Genomic DNA, 15,362 nt, shown 5'->3' with positions numbered 1-15,362 from the left:
ATCTACAATAGTCCGCTCGGGTACTTCACTGTATCATTGCGACATCTTGACCTTGTTGACTGAGAACCAGCTCATCGCATCTCTAACTTCAGACCATGACTGTATCAGAGCCTTCCTTCTCGGCACCTGCCAAAACAATACCCTTCCATGGCTTGGTAAGAAGCACGCTCACTTGCATCACAAACTGATACTAATATCTCATCGCCTGCAGCTCTTTGATATGGAGTGCGTGATACTCATTGAAAGCATCTCACAAGTCAGCTAATATAGGTAGTGGGACTATCATCGATTCCACAGAGGCCATTGTGAAGCATTGGCACAAGTAAGTAACAGCCGAGAATGTTCACGTCTCGAAGCTTACATGTCTGTATCAGGATTGGGAAAGAGATAGGTGTCGATCCTAATGTCATCCTCGCTTCATCACATGGTCGAAGGTCGATCGACGTCCTTCGGATCTATGAGCCAAAGCTCGCAAATGAGGAGTGTAAGTGCCATATCTTCATTTTGACAAAAGCATGCATCTGACAGATAAGATATCTCCCAAGCAGAGGGGTTCATTCCGAAAGAATTCGGACAAGACGCCATTGAGATTCCCGGTTCACGAGCTCTGTTGGACAAGCTCGAAGAGCACCTTGTTCCATGGTCTATCGTTACCTCGGGCACGCGACCTCTTGTGCAAGGCTGGCTCGATGTCATGAAGCTGGCGCACCCCAAGAATCTCGTAACGGCAGAAGATGTGCCCAACGGCAAGCCAGACCCGGCGCCCTACCAGATGGGTGCAAAGAAGCTGGGGCTCCAAGAAAACAAATCTTCCATCATTGTCTTCGAAGATGCGCCTGCAGGCGTCAAGTCTGGAAAGGCAGCAGGGTTCGTCGTAGTGGGACTTTACACCACACATACGCTAGAACAGCTGATAGAAGCTGGCGCAGATTACATTGTCAAGGACATGCGCAGTGTCACGCTGACATCATGGGACAAAGCAACAGGGCAAGGAGACATACAGATCGCAGATGCCTTAGTCTAAGCGAAGAGAATCAACACCGACGGTTACCTTACTCGTCTTTGTGTGGGCGATTCAGTATTTTGCCAGGATCGTGAGCCTGCTTACTCGACGTTTTCAGGTTTACTGCAAGCTCAGTTTACATCGGTGACTGAGCTGCAGTCAGACGGTTGAAGCTTACGATAAGCCGTAGATTGGATGGAAGATGAGGTCGGAGACCGATTGTGCGGCGAAGCAACAATGTTTGGAGGTTGAAATCTACTTCATGCGTGCACAGCCTCGCGACCCTTAAACAGCATGCAGGAGTGTCGCTTGGAGTGCTAGCCTTGTTCGACTCGCCGTATCATCCTCCCTGTACGGGAATCACGGAATGCAGCGCATCGCATGAAATACTCCATTTCGAGCAGTCTGCGCCCCATCGAACTGTTTTCTGGAAAGACGACGGCACCACAAGCTACTGCAGTCGAAGACGTCAGCTGGGCGTGCCGTCTCTGTGGTGCGACACGAAAGCTGGCGTAGCAGACTCGCAAAGAAGACTAAGTTCAGACGGGTTGGCGAGGACGTCTGATAGTCGGCAGGGTGCAGCGCATGATAGGGACGCCCTTGCAGCACGAGGTTTTTTGGTTTGGGCCAGCGGGTCCCCCAGCTGGGGGCGCACTGAGTCTTCCGAGCTAGGCTGGGATTATCCGTCGCCCAAGTCAGTCAACACACGAAGTTTGTAGGACAAGCTGGGGCCAATTTGAGTTTCGCAGGTGGTACGGAAGCCCCTTTGCTGCAAGGTACGCTCAGGAACCGTCGATATGTTGCCAAAACATGTGCGCCGACTTCCGAGCCAGCAGATCAGCGGCGCGATATGCCCCTTGGCCATGCGCCCGGGGGGCATCTCGTCACACAGATGGTCGACTCGGACCGGAAGCGGTTACTGACAAAGAGCTACTCGGCGAGTCGTGAGAGGCACAGGATGTCGGCACGACGGCGAGCGCAATGTTGACGCCATCAGCTCAAAGCAGCGCTCGAGCCCGTTGCCCACGTTGAAGCCATGCCGGCGCCGACGGTGACTAGACATTTGACGTGGAACGTGGTTGAGCAGGCAGGCTGCGCTGGCATTAACATGCACTCTCACACGCTCATGTATATTCTCCGAACGGGGGAAGGCCCAAGCTGCAGCACCATCCATCGCCTTCAAATCAGTGGGACATGTCTCCCGCCCGAGGGCGGATCACAGCCGCCGCCGCAGCTCGCTCCACGGCCGGACCAATTGGCGTGAGGCAGGAGAGTGCCCCTGGGCGCGCTTCACGATTGCGCGCCGGGGTTGGGCGTGCCGGCCAGTGCTGTGAGTCTATGTGTATGCGAGCGTGTGGCCGCCCTCCACGGAGCACGAGGGCGAGCAGGTGCAAGAAACAGAAGATCGAATCATCCGGTGCGTCTTCTCCAGGATTCAGGTGTGCTGAGCGGAGACGACGAGTGTCACGAAACTATTTTTGTGCCGGAGCAGCATAATGCATGCTGGGGGGTTCAGTGGCTTAGCAAGTTAGCACCTCCGACCAACCAAGCGGCACCTGGGCAGCCAACAACCTGATCGCTCCTCCTGCTCTTCTTCTCCGTCGTCGTTCGCTTCGTGCCTTTCCCTACCGCGCCGTCGCGCTGAATACCCTCGTTTTTCTATTGTAGATATAGAGTCTACTGCTGTTGTTTTCGCTCCCCTTCGTAATCGTCGCTCGCTACCATTACTGGCATCTTCCCTCGACACATATCTATCCCAGCGCCGACCCGTCTCGGTGCATCCCGTGCATCCGTGCTCTACGCATTATCGCCCATCACCAGCGCCCCAGATTCCGCCGTCCACAGCTGCACCCACCTGTCACTACCCGAACGCGCCCACGCCGACGACTTTATTGCAGCCCTCGTCGCCCTTGAATCTGCGCCCCTCTGAAGCCGCTCTGCCTGTATTGCCGCTGTGCGCGCCGCCATGGATTCTAGCGGGGCCTCGACGACGGCACCCTCTGCCCCCAAGCAGCCTGGCAGCGATGTCAAACCCCGCCTCACCAAGGACCAGCACGACATCCTCGAGCAGCACTTTCTGGCGCAGCACAAGCCCAGTACCAATGTAAAGAAGGAGTTCGCGACGCGCCTCGGCGTGCCACTGGACAAGATCAACGCAAGTGTCCTGTCATGATGTATGCCGTGCGTCGCTAACACGACTGCAGAACTGGTTCCAGAACCGCAGAGCCAAAGTCAAGCAGGACCGCAAGAAGCTAATGAACCAGTACAACATGACTATGAGCCTTCCGTTCGGACACCAGCACGTGCCCGTCATGTCTAACCACTACGCGCACCCGCAAGAGCAGCAACATCCGCATATGCTCATGCAGCCGGACTACTATCCGAACGCTGACATCAGCCCTGCAACGCTTCCTGTGCAAACGGGCGAAGGTCCATCAGCCCTCGACCTGGGCCCTCAGCTCATACTGCAGCACCCGCACCAGCACCAACACCAACAGCATCAACAGCAGCAGCAACAACAATACGACATGCAAAACGCCCTCCACGCAGTCCCGGAGCCCGACCGTTCCGCCTCGTACCGCTCCAACGACCTCATGCACTCAATCATGGCTGCGACCAACGGTGCCTACATGCACAACAGTGGCATGGGTCTTAATGCGCAAGAGCAAGACTTCTCTTACGACAACAACGGTGTCAACGGGCTGCCCAATGCGTACTCTAGCGACCTAGGCGCCTTTTCGGTTCCCGCGTCCATGCCCAGCGACATCGCACCTTCACACCCAGAATTCGACAACTTCGCCGACTTCCAGATCGACTACTCGGCACTTGCTGCGACCAACACCACCAACTCTACATCTGCAGAAGCTCAGCAAAGTACAGGATCCATCTCGTCGGACGCGTCCCCATACAATGGCACCCAGTCATCTGGCACCACGCAATCGCCAAATGGACCTACACCTCCCTCCATCGCCTCTTTGAACTCGGTCTACACCGGCTGGACAGAGGATCCCTCGCAAATGGCACAGCCCAAGCAGGTCGAGGAACCAGAGGATCAATTCGCACCATACAGTCTTGCTCAGGCATCAGCCTCCGAACAGACGCTTCCATTCTGGCCACAAGATGGCTCAAACCAAATGTACCCGCAGTCGAACTTCTACCAACAGCCAAACTCGTCTGCACACGCCATCCTCACTTCACCGGAACAAGCACGGAAGCTCAGTGCTGCGCCCTCTGATCTCGACATTCCACTGCACTTCCGCGAGGACGCGTTTGCCCGAAGAAACTCTTCAAGCAGCAACCTGGCCAACAACATGGACGCGATCCACATCCGAAACGGTACTCCGGAGGGCTTCCAACAATCAGATCAGCATTCAAGCATCGCTGCGAGGAGACAGAAGCGTCCAGTCAACCTGAACTCCAGCGCAATGAGGAGCGCCTCGTATTCTGCCCCCATGCCATCACCAGGAGGCAACCACGACAAGGTCATCCGCCGGATCCGATCAACTGGAATTGCGAATGCTGGGGGTCGTGTTCAGAAATCACAGCCAGGTTCAGCACAACGCTCACCTATGGCTATGAGCTTCTCCGATGCTGCTGCGTCGCCCAAGTTCGCACGAACTTTCTCGACTTCGAGCACCACCACAATTGGACAAGGCGGTAGTCTAGCACCACCGACTCCACTGACACCACAAGATTTCGGCAACTATTGGGGTGGTGCTGCCGTGATAAGACCTCATTCCGCGATGCCGGATCACAACAGCCCAGAGAGCATGCACGCGAACTGGTCCAGCGACCAATCTGGAAACGTGATTGCGAAGAGCACTTCACCGCCATCTTCATCGATGGATCTGCAATCGCGCTTTGCAAACGACGCCTTATACCGCGACACACCTCCGCAGTCAGCACCAGCAACACAGCAGCACTTTCCTCGAACATCATACATGCAGCAACCCCAGATGCGTGCAGCTTTCCATTCCACAACCGATCTTACGATTCAACAACCGAAGCCCTCGCACTTCAGGCGACCATCGCTACCTGACACTGCTCAGACCCAAGGTGATGACAGCAATGTCCAGTACATGCAGGGCGGAAACATGTATGATGACTACAAGGACATGTCATTGAGTGGCATCCATCACAACGTTCCCTTCGCGCCCCAAGTCTCCGCCATGCCCGACTTCCTCGTACACCAGTACACACCACCTCAAGGCACGGACCCGCATGGAAACCTGATACGGCGAACGACCGAACCCCAGCCCAAGAGCTACATCTTCGCCAACCAGGGACCAGGGGACTTTAGAGGGTAGTAGCTTCACAATCCTGATAGCATGCTTATCGCAACGTTGACCTTCGCTTCTTGACTATACCCGGACTTTTCGTCGATGCGTTTTTTATTCTTTGCCAGTCTGTTATGGCGATACGGCATACTCTTTCCACTTTATTTCTTTCACTCTCTCATTCATGGGCACACATGGAGGCATAATCTTAATACGGCACACAATCTTGGATACTATCACGATTTGGCGCAGGGCGTTGCCACCAAAGGAGTTAAAAGCGTTTACTTGATCTCACACCCCGGATTCCTTTGTATTTACGGAGGACTGGATATCACGAAACGTCGTTTGCTCAGCGTAGTTACATTGTTTTTCCTCTTATTCTGTATTTTTTTTCTCATTTGTTCGAAGGCTGGGAGGGCATGGTGGCTTCTGTATCTTTGGATATGTCTTGTCTGACGGGAGTCAGCTGGAGTAATGGAATAATGAATCATAGGGACTAGGTGTATTAACACCCCATTAAGTCTAGAAGAATGCAGCTATGCAGACTTGCAAATGGAATCAATATGCTTCGGCATGAGTTCACACCTCTTTGGCTTCGTTCACTTCCGTGCAGTCTAATCTTGACGATTAACCAAACAACTACACTCTCTACATCAACATCCGCATTCGTCATGCTCATCTCGTTCCCACACGCCCAGCCACATTCCAACCCACGATCCAAAGACCCGGCAATCCCCTTCGCGCAACCTTCCTCTCCCCCGCGGAAACGTCCCTAGCAGTAACCCACACCCCCCTCTACCTCGCTACTAACCGTTCGCATAAACCCGAGACGTTATCGTTATGTCGTGTCCCTCTTTCTATTTCCCTATTTTCCTTTTTCTTCCCGTCGTTCCTTTTGGCGCCTTCTTCCGACCTGCGCCGCACCGCCGCACCAGCCAGCCCCTGAGCCCCTGCATGGCGCGAGCGATGTGGGCTAATTTTCCTTACCCGCGGACGTTGACTGTGGTTTTGAAGAGGCATTACTCAACGGACCAAACTTTTGGAGGGTGGATGCCGTTGCTTCGTGACGGGCCGACCGTATCGATACGGTAGGGAAATGCGCCGGAGCGATGGAGTAGGTAAGAGGAGGGTGGATGCTGTGTGAGATAGTGGGGAAAACGTTGGAATGCAGGAGTGATCATTCCGTGCAGTCGCTGCATGCGTTAGTGAGTGATGGAGAATTCTTTGTGCATTGCATAATACTGCAGCCGCGGAAGGAGAAAAGCAGTTGTTACAAGCAAAAGGAATGTAAATGAAGAAGAGTATGTGGGTGAGGTACCCGCTACCCGCATATGGTCGGCTGCAGACACTTGTGCTAGGTACTTAACACTGCTTCTTCCAGCTCCGCAACCACATCCGCTTGCTTTTCTTTCGCATCGAAGCCTCCATGCAAGTAGGATGGACTATGTTTGTTTTACTTCGGTGCAATTTCTCCGCTTTTTGCTCCTTCATGCGTTCCAAGGTTGTGATTGTGATAGTGGCATCGAGGGAAGTGGCACGGTACCGCGGAGATTGACCGAGTGAGTCGTGCACATTCTTGCTCATTGCTGTAAATCATGTGGAAAAAAACGGGTGAGGACACGTTGTGCCGTTAGCCGTTTAGATGCGTCTACGTGGTACCTGAATCGCTATCGTCATGTCCTCGGCGTGGCTTACAAGACAGTCGAAACACCAACCCCCAACTAAAATCTCCGTAATGTTCGCGACCATGACGTCGCTTAGAAGGCAGGAAACCGCCGGCGAGACTACAGCCCGAGAGCTCTAGCCAGGAACTTACCCGCGATCGGACATAAGTTTGCACTTCCGTACCGTGGTTCGTGACGTTCTTCGGTCCCAAGAAGTCACATACGTTGAGATTGCGATGGGCAGTCGTAGCCGAGCTGCATGTAAGTGTACTCTGGTACGCTATTTCGGAGCGGAGGAAGCCAGGTTCAGGAACGGGAAATTAGTTGTGGAGTAGTTGTCTCGATGATCTACGCTCGCGGGTGTGGAGAGCTGGAACGCCAAAGCGACTATTACCGGAGGTGCATATCCAGGGATGGATGGCAATGAGATCTTGGGAATGTAAAATTCTGAATGTATTGGATGAGGCAGGTTAGACGAGATCTGTCATGTACGTCATAGTATGCTGTTGCAGCATTACCAACATCTGGTATCTCCACTGCACCCGCAGACCTCATTGCACCTCTTGTTGTACAACGAAGACCATTGCGAGTACCATTCTCTAATGCAGCCAATTAAACTCTAGGTCCTCGTCGCTACTCTCCTAAGTTGCAAGACATTCAAACAAGCCTTTAATGTACTTCGCAATTAAATGAATACTGTATAGAACTACACTAGACATATTTTTGAGTATGGCATCGATACGAACCCTATTAATGAGCACATCACAATTCTTTCAAAACTCATACTTCGCCAACACATCCCTCGCCTGGGCAAATCCCCTTTCAAGCACCCCCTCCCTTCCTTCCCTCACCCGTATCTCACACTCGAAATCTTTCGGCGTCCTCACAATGCCATCCATAAACCCCGTGTCAGGATCGATGTCAATAGGCTTCCCAGGCTTCTCTTTGAACTCGAATGCCCAAAGCAACTTCACAATCGCAATGAAAAGACTGCGCTCAGCAAGATGAATACCAGGACAAATCCGACGGCCAGCACCAAATGTGAAGTGATCTCGTGAGGCAATGTCGGGAGATGCTGCGTAGTGAGCTGAAGTGTGCGTACGTGTTGCGTATCGATCAGGGTCAAACTCCGATATTGGGGATTCACAAGTGTCGACATCGCATGGGCCATGGTTCAAGGCCCAGACGTTCATGAGAATAGTCGTGTCCTTCGGGATGAAGTAGCCGTCAATCGTGTCATCTGCTTCACATTAGCCACGGTTCATTCATAATCCGAGCGGAGTGAAGGATACCAGCAGTAGTCGAGCGCATGATCAAGGCCGCAAGAGGTCTCCATCGCATGACCTCCTTAACAACCTGCACGACATACGGTAACCTCGAGACATCGCTCCACCCGGGCGATCGCATGCTTCCCACCACCTCATCAACATGTCTGTGTGCACGTTCCTGAACATCCGGATACCTAGCCATTGCCTGGATGAAAACGCGTATAGCAGACGCCGTTGTATCACTCCCAGCATCAATCAGCGACCCAGCAAAAACATCCAAATCTCTTCGCGTAAGATCAATCCCCTTCTCGCCCTCGTCCAGCACATAGTCATATACAGTCGCCGCACGCACACCCCGTTTCCTCCTCTCCAACACCGGCTCCGCCATCTGCGTAAACGCAGCATTAACCGCCCTCGAAGTCTCCTCGCTCTTATCCTTCCAATTCTTCCAGCGTCCTGTCCACAGCCCCTGCGGTACATGCAGCAGCCACGGTAGCAAATCGACTGGCGGTGTTGCACCAACCTCAAGCAACGCAACGTACTTGTCAAACCAAACCTTGTACTCTTCCAACTGCTCCGCATGTCTCGTTCTTGTTCCGTAGACCAGACTCTTGATAATGCTATTCGAGAACCTCAGTGTATGCCCCATAAACTCCTCCGGCTCTTCCATAAAATCACACAGCATCTGGCTAGCCTCCGCCTCCACAAGTCCAATGTACTCTTTCTCTACTTTCGCCTCGTTGAAACACTGCGCCAGTAACTTGCGGCATAACCTCAGTTTCTCGCCCGACGGCATGAACACAACTAGAGGCATGTTCGCTGGATCCCGCGCGATGTACCTTGTTGCAAAGACGAAGGGTGGGCGGCTGCTGTATGTTGTTCCCCGTTTGTCGATGAGTTCGCGGACGAGGCGCCGGGAGCTGAGGACGATGGTGGTGGTGTGGAAGAGCTTGAGGCTGTAGATGTCGCCGTATTGGGAGGCCCATTTCGTGAATTGGAATTGGGCGTTTTTGGTGGGTATGGAGAGGACGTTGCCGAGGAGGGGGAGGGGACGTGGGCCTAGATGGGTGGGTTAGCTCTGGGGTAGGATGGGATCGGGGATGGATAGGGAGGTACCTGGTGGTAGATGGGCTTCTCGACGTCCTATTCTGAGGATGTAGTAGAGTCCTATGACTGAGATGGCTATGCTTATTGCAGCTAAAGTACCCATGGTTCAGATGTGGGTTAAGCACGTTGTTGTGCCACCAATAAGTCATACTGAAAGGGCATCGAACCCCGCCATATATACCCTTTGTTTCTCTACTAGACGTACCATCGTTCTCTTCTACATGCAGGCTCTGGTTACACCTCTGGCGGGGTAAGTTGCGTTACCACTGTGTCGGTAGGCAATAGATACCCATGACCTGTTGTGTGAAGTCCAATCGCATGATGAGACCGTATACGGAGACATCGATCGATAAATAATGCATAACCGCCAACGCATGCGTATGCCAACCATTGTATGCGAAACTCGTCTCTCCGAAGCGGTGATTGGCGGTCATTCGTGTAAGCGGTAGGCATAACGAAAACAGCCTGTAATGGTGAGTAAGCCACGCTTCTGCAACAACTTCCGAGAAGATGTAATCAGGAGACTTGAGATGTGGAAAGTAAGAAAGTATCTGGTATTATGCTTGAAAGAGAAAGGCAAAGCGGCAACCATATCGTAGACATCCATCATCACCGCGATCGCACCCTACAACAGCGCACCAGCAAACGCCGACATAACGAGCATGCCCAGCATACCCACCGCAGTCTTCGAAACACCCACATGCACCGCAGCCCCCGTATCCGGCTTCCCATCCTCGCCCGTCGCATCCGGCCCACTACTGCCCGTGCGACTCGCACCACCACTAGGCGTGCCCGTCGCACTCGCAGTATTATTCCCCGAGCAAAGGATATCCCTCGGATTGACACCGTTATCCATGAAGCAAGTCCTCAGATCAGCAACGGTCTGTTCGTAGCTAAGACAGTAGTATCCGCATGAGCCGTTGAATTCCTCGACCGGTGCGTCTTTGCAGCATTGTTTGAGTGCGGAGGAGGTATTGGACGCGACGCCCGTTGTGCTGCCTACGCCGCAGAATATGTCTTGGGTCGGGAAGACGGAGAAGTCGGCTGTGGTGCACGAGGTGCTTGTTGCGCTTGGGGCGGCGGCGGAGGATATGAGGGACATCTTGGAGAGGTGAAGGTGAGGTTTGCAGGTTGGGGTTTCTGTGGGTGGTGGTTAGGAAGGTGGTGTATACAGGATGTAGGAAGACTTACTTTGGGTATGGTTGTAGGTATTGTGGTAGTCTGACAGCGAGTACCAACGTTCTCTCGTGCAACTGGAATGTACAGGTAAGTAGTCGGAGATTTGTTAGTGATCTAGCAAACAGGCACGATAAAACGGTCAAGAAATATCCGCAAAGCCAGAGCCAGTGCCAGAGCCAGTGCCAACGGCTTAGCGCACGTCACACGATACTTCCAGCAAGATCCATGAGGCCATGGCTCTGCCCTGTTCTGGTTCCAAGGCCCTGTTGTTGACCTGAGGCGGTGGCTCGTGGCTCCACTTGGTTGCTCAGGGGACCCGCGTTCGACGGGTTATTTTTGGAGTCGTGACGGGCCTTTCGGCAGCTGCGTGCCGAGGTGCAATCACGGCGTAGGCAGTTTTCTTGCTTGGAAGACATGTTTGTATAACGACTTATGGCAAAAGCCGAAGTTGTGCTTTCGCATCGTGTAGTTGATCTTGTTTGTTGAATCTGGGGATTTGGGAGATGCCGCGCGCTTTGGCTTGATGAGGATAGCGTGGCGTATGGCTCCGAGGTCACGGCGACAAACATGCTGCATCCATGATCGTGCTTACTGAACCAAAGTTTATGTCGACTTCATGTGAAAACTTGCTCTTGGAGTCAATTCTGATGCCTATAATATATACAACGAAGTTTAAATACCCTCTTTTACTCGAGTCCAGCCAACTCCATCTCGGTGGCAGCGTACATGAACGCACCAGCACCCTTACCATCGTTGGTCAGCGTCTCAACACCAGTGTAGTACTCGTACGACGCATCGCCCTTCAAACTTCCCACAGTAACCGTGCCGGTGAAGCTGATGGTGCCGTTCTTCTCGTACTGGATGAACTCATCCAACATCAGATCCCACGCCTTGGACGCAGTCTGCTGGTACTTCTTCTCCAACAAACCGAGCCTGACACCCTTCATGTACGCGTAGGTGAACATGGCGGTTGCGCTCGACTCGATGTAGTTACCTTCCCTTCCAGCAAGTTCCGGGTCCATGAGCAGCCACCATCCGCCGCTGGTGTCTTGCACGTCGTTGATACCAGAAGCGAGCGTGACGAAGTAGTCGACGAGCTTGGAGTAGCCCTTGTGTGTCTTGGGGAAGACCTCTAGAACCTCAACAAGCGCAACGAAGTACCATCCTAGAGCACGGTCCCAGACGTATGGGGAGGCACCGGTCTCTGGGTCAGCCCACACAGTCGATTTGTCCTCGCTGTAGCCGTGGTACAGAAGATTGGTTGTCTCGTTTCGGCAGTGCTCCTCGATCAGATCGAATTGCAGCTCGATGTCGTTCCAGGCTGTGATGTTGTTAGGCTCGAAGTACGATGTGTAGGTCGCGTAGAAGGCATCAGCCATGTAGATGCCGTCTAACCACATCTGGTTCTCATAAGTCGGGGCCCTGTGCCAGAAGCCACCGGTGGGGGTGCGCGGCCATCGGTTCAGCTGTTCTCGGAGACCCTTGGCCGCAACAACGTATTTCTCGTCCTTGCGTCCTTCCGAGTTCCAGAAGTAGAGGATGTTGTTGCCAAACCGGATGTCGTCCAATGTGTAGTAAGTGGCGTTCCAGCCCTTGATGGTACCGTTTGAGGTGACAACGGAAGAGACTGCCTCGGAGGCATACTCAAGCAGAGCAGTGTCGTTTTGCGTCACAGCGGCTTTCTGGATACCTTCACGAATGACGGAGGAGACGTAGTGGTTGTCGACCTTCTGGCCCTTGGACAAAAAGGAAGTAGCCATCCATGTCGAGTACGGCTGGGTGGAGTTCTTCGCCGCGACGGCGGTCGTAGCCAAAGCCAGGGTAAGAGCCGTAAGATGCATGGTTGCGAAACGGTATTATCGACAAGCTAGGAATATCGGAAACAAATCGAGGACCCTGGGGAGACAAACGGGAACACTTGCGGATACTTTATCTGACACCGTTCGCCCGTCGCTCTTTATAGCCACTGCGCGGCGTCTGTGGACATTGAACATCTTCTCCTCAAGGCTGCCACTACTGCAGTTGATGCAATCTAAATCCATGTTCATGCAGCCTCAAAGCGCCCCGGTCTCTCCACCTCGCGGTCCTGAGCGCCTGGTTGAGAATTTCCGCGAGCGGACGTTTGCCCATCATCGACAAAATTGGGAAGGTCTGGCCATGGTCCCTCGCTTGGCAGCGGAGAAATTGGTGATTGGAGATGTAGTGGCGATGGGGCCAAAATAGTCAGCAACCGTCAGCTGGAGGACGATGTGCAGGTGAAGGATCGGAACATCTCGAGTAACATGAACATCAGTGCTTGTCCAACCTTGCAGCGACGTTGGAGGAACGCTCCTCCTTTGCGGCGTGGATGCGACTTTGATCTGGGAAGGAGCTCACCCTGAACAGGCTGAATGGTCCACACTGGAGTGGGTCTCCCTGCACTAGCGGAGTCAAGCATCCTAAGTCCGCGGGACGTTTCTTGCGCACTTCTTGTCTCTGCGCCAATAAACGCCCGCTTTCTAACCTCTCGTCCAGGGTAGGAGAGGCCCAATTCTCTGGGATACCTTCATTGCGCATGCAAATGCGCTGATGATTACTCAAGCTTAGTCTCACAAACATACAGCCAAGCGTTTCTTCAAGTACCTCCACTGGCCATAGCGCTCTATAAATTACCGACAAGGAAGAAGGATGCAAATCGCTGTACAAAAATTTCCGACCACTTGAACGCATCGATATGAGAGCTTGTTGCGTAGAGGATGGGGCGGTCTTGCACCACCCGCAGGCGGCGCTCAGTTGCTTCTCACACATAGAATCTTCCGGGCCGCCATTCCCAACTCTGATGATACATCCAGATTTTTCTGTTCGCGAAAAGTGTGTAGGAACTGATATGTAAGATCAACGGGGTCCATTTTCTCCCCCAATCCAATGTCGGGCCTGGGCTTCACGCTTCATGCAACGCATCACGTCCTCTCGACCTATAACGTATCCTTCTTCACGACAGACCACCACCGTCCAAACCTCATAATGCCCGTATCATACCCCTTCCACCAGCAGTACCCCCAAGAGATCGCCCAGGTCGAACCCAGAATAAGTGCTAGACCAACAAGATTGGAGTTCTTCCACGACCAAGGCTCCTGTCCCTGCCGTAGCGTTAGCTACCATCCAGCACTGTAACGTAGTTAAAGTCTTACTCCTGTGCCCTTCTCGCCGCTCGTGATGCCTCTCTCGATGTCGTCTGGTTGCGCAACAGCCTTGATCGAGTTGAGGGTGAGCGAAAAGTCGCCTTCTTGGGTACCGAAGAAACTACTGATGGTCAATTACCGCAGTCTGGTGATCGCGTGGTGCAGATTTTTACCTTCTCATCATGATGCTAAACCGCTTGACGTTCTTCAAATCCAATGGCTTTGCATCGTTCTTCTCTTTCCCGCGATACGTAGGCTTCATTGCACGCCATGGCACGAACAACCCAAGCTCGCTCTGCGATTCAAAATCGTACTCCCAGCTGATAGTTGATTGCTCCCGTCCATCTGCCATAAGCGGCAGAATCTCGTCTTTGAGCGTTAGTGTGTACTTCTTGCCGTCATGCTTTCCTAGATCGAGATAAATGCCATCGTAGGTAGATAGATCCCAGGTGCGATCCTCGCCGGTAGTGCGCTGACTGGCAAAGCCGGCGCCGCCGAGAGCGGTGATGTCGAGATTGCCGTGAAAACGCGCGGAAGAACCATTGATGGTAAGGTAGGACTGGTATTCGTACGTTAGCTATCGTATTACTTGTTTCATTTTGAGAGATGGGTTTTACCTGAGATGCTCCTCCTCTCACTCGGTCATCACTGTCCGTCCAATCCGAAGCTTTCCAACCTCTGCACACGCATGCATTAGCTTCAAAGCGACAACGCATTACCCAAACACTTACTTATCACCACCAAAAAGAACTAGCTCTTTCTCGTTACCCATTTTTGCTGAAATGCGATAAATGTTGATTGTGTTGATGGTATCAACTCTCACAAACCCTGGAGATGTCCAAATGCAGTAGTGACCTCATCGGCAGGGGTCCGTGCGGCGTCTCACACAAGCACACTCATTCGTCTGCCGACCAAGCATCCCCATACCACTAGCCATAGCGCGTTTTCATCGCAACCCAAAGTGGTCCTACAGAATACCCGAAAAATATGGATTTCCGAGATGCCTCGCGTATGGGCGATGCAGATGAGTCTATACTAGCCGAGCCGTACCGACCGTTTTACAAGATATTTGGAGGCCAGCCCATCTTAGTTAAACAGTGCGTGCAACCTAGTCTACGTAATTCTCGTTCAAGCCCTAACGTGCGCCTCAGAAACAATGACTACGATCGAGTAGCCTTCAGAGAGAGGCCATGGATGGGTGTGCTGCTGTTCGATAACGTGTCTTCGGATGCAAGGGATCATGCTGCGAATGAACGAAGTATGCCAGGATCTGCTGAAAGTACAAGAAGATTGCGTAACTAACAGATATCACAGCTTTCCTGTCGTGGCTGAAGCTTAGTGTGTACATGGCCATCGTCTCTGTTGCCATCGTCATGTCGTTCCATCTCAAGTCGGAGCCCACTCCACTTGGTAAGTCAATAACAAAGTCTCATCACATCATGCTTACGACTCTGTGCAGAAAAACGTTTCGCGTTGCCACTGGGAATCGTCTTCTGGCTTCTTTCGATAGCGTGTATGTTATCTGGGTTGTCGAACTACATCAATACGGTCTCGCGGTACAGCACGCGGCGGGCGCTAGTGCAGACAGGTTGGAAGACGCAGGTCGTGTTCACCGTGGTGTCAAGTGCGATCGTTGCGACGTGCATATTGTTTCTCTCTACGAATGCAGAGAAGTAAATCGTGTTTGATAGATTGTATCTTGC

At 52.8% G+C, this 15,362-nt stretch overlaps 6 protein-coding genes across 6 annotated transcripts; 3 read left to right on the top strand and 3 right to left on the bottom strand.

Annotated features, from left to right (window-relative positions):
- Positions 1-147: 147 nt before the first annotated feature.
- Positions 148-1,024, top strand: J4E85_007730 (uncharacterized protein; the record flags this gene model as incomplete). Its single annotated transcript, XM_051471961.1, has 3 exons — positions 148-155; positions 375-484; positions 534-1,024. 3 exons carry the CDS (start codon positions 148-150, stop codon positions 1,022-1,024), a joined length of 609 nt encoding a protein of 202 aa, XP_051324158.1.
- Positions 1,025-2,969: 1,945 nt separating this feature from the next.
- On the top strand, positions 2,970-5,310 carry J4E85_007729 (uncharacterized protein; the record flags this gene model as incomplete). The annotated part of the gene is made up of 2 exons (XM_051471960.1): positions 2,970-3,158; positions 3,208-5,310. 2 exons carry the CDS (start codon positions 2,970-2,972, stop codon positions 5,308-5,310), a joined length of 2,292 nt encoding a protein of 763 aa, XP_051324157.1.
- A 2,879-nt stretch (positions 5,311-8,189) lies between these two features.
- On the bottom strand, positions 8,190-9,422 carry J4E85_007728 (uncharacterized protein; the record flags this gene model as incomplete). The annotated part of the gene is made up of 2 exons (XM_051471959.1): positions 8,190-9,271; positions 9,329-9,422. The coding sequence occupies 2 exons, from the start codon at positions 9,420-9,422 to the stop codon at positions 8,190-8,192; spliced, it is 1,176 nt and encodes a 391-aa protein (XP_051324156.1).
- Positions 9,423-11,184: 1,762 nt separating this feature from the next.
- J4E85_007727 (uncharacterized protein) lies at positions 11,185-12,339 on the bottom strand (the record flags this gene model as incomplete). Its single annotated transcript, XM_051471958.1, has 1 exon — positions 11,185-12,339. One exon carries the CDS (start codon positions 12,337-12,339, stop codon positions 11,185-11,187), a length of 1,155 nt encoding a protein of 384 aa, XP_051324155.1.
- A 1,317-nt stretch (positions 12,340-13,656) lies between these two features.
- J4E85_007726 (uncharacterized protein) lies at positions 13,657-14,431 on the bottom strand (the record flags this gene model as incomplete). Its single annotated transcript, XM_051471957.1, has 4 exons — positions 13,657-13,780; positions 13,833-14,218; positions 14,277-14,337; positions 14,391-14,431. 4 exons carry the CDS (start codon positions 14,429-14,431, stop codon positions 13,657-13,659), a joined length of 612 nt encoding a protein of 203 aa, XP_051324154.1.
- A 215-nt stretch (positions 14,432-14,646) lies between these two features.
- J4E85_007725 (uncharacterized protein) lies at positions 14,647-15,336 on the top strand (the record flags this gene model as incomplete). Its single annotated transcript, XM_051471956.1, has 4 exons — positions 14,647-14,756; positions 14,811-14,917; positions 14,974-15,069; positions 15,119-15,336. 4 exons carry the CDS (start codon positions 14,647-14,649, stop codon positions 15,334-15,336), a joined length of 531 nt encoding a protein of 176 aa, XP_051324153.1.
- Between the last annotated feature and the right edge of the window lie 26 nt (positions 15,337-15,362).

This window comes from Alternaria conjuncta (genome assembly GCF_024043145.1).
Source record: "Alternaria conjuncta strain BMP 0040 chromosome Unknown scaffold_11, whole genome shotgun sequence".
NCBI classification, from domain to species: domain Eukaryota; kingdom Fungi; phylum Ascomycota; class Dothideomycetes; order Pleosporales; family Pleosporaceae; genus Alternaria; species Alternaria conjuncta.
Note: the sequence above shows the minus strand (reverse complement) of the source record. Positions and strands in the feature narration are given on the sequence as shown.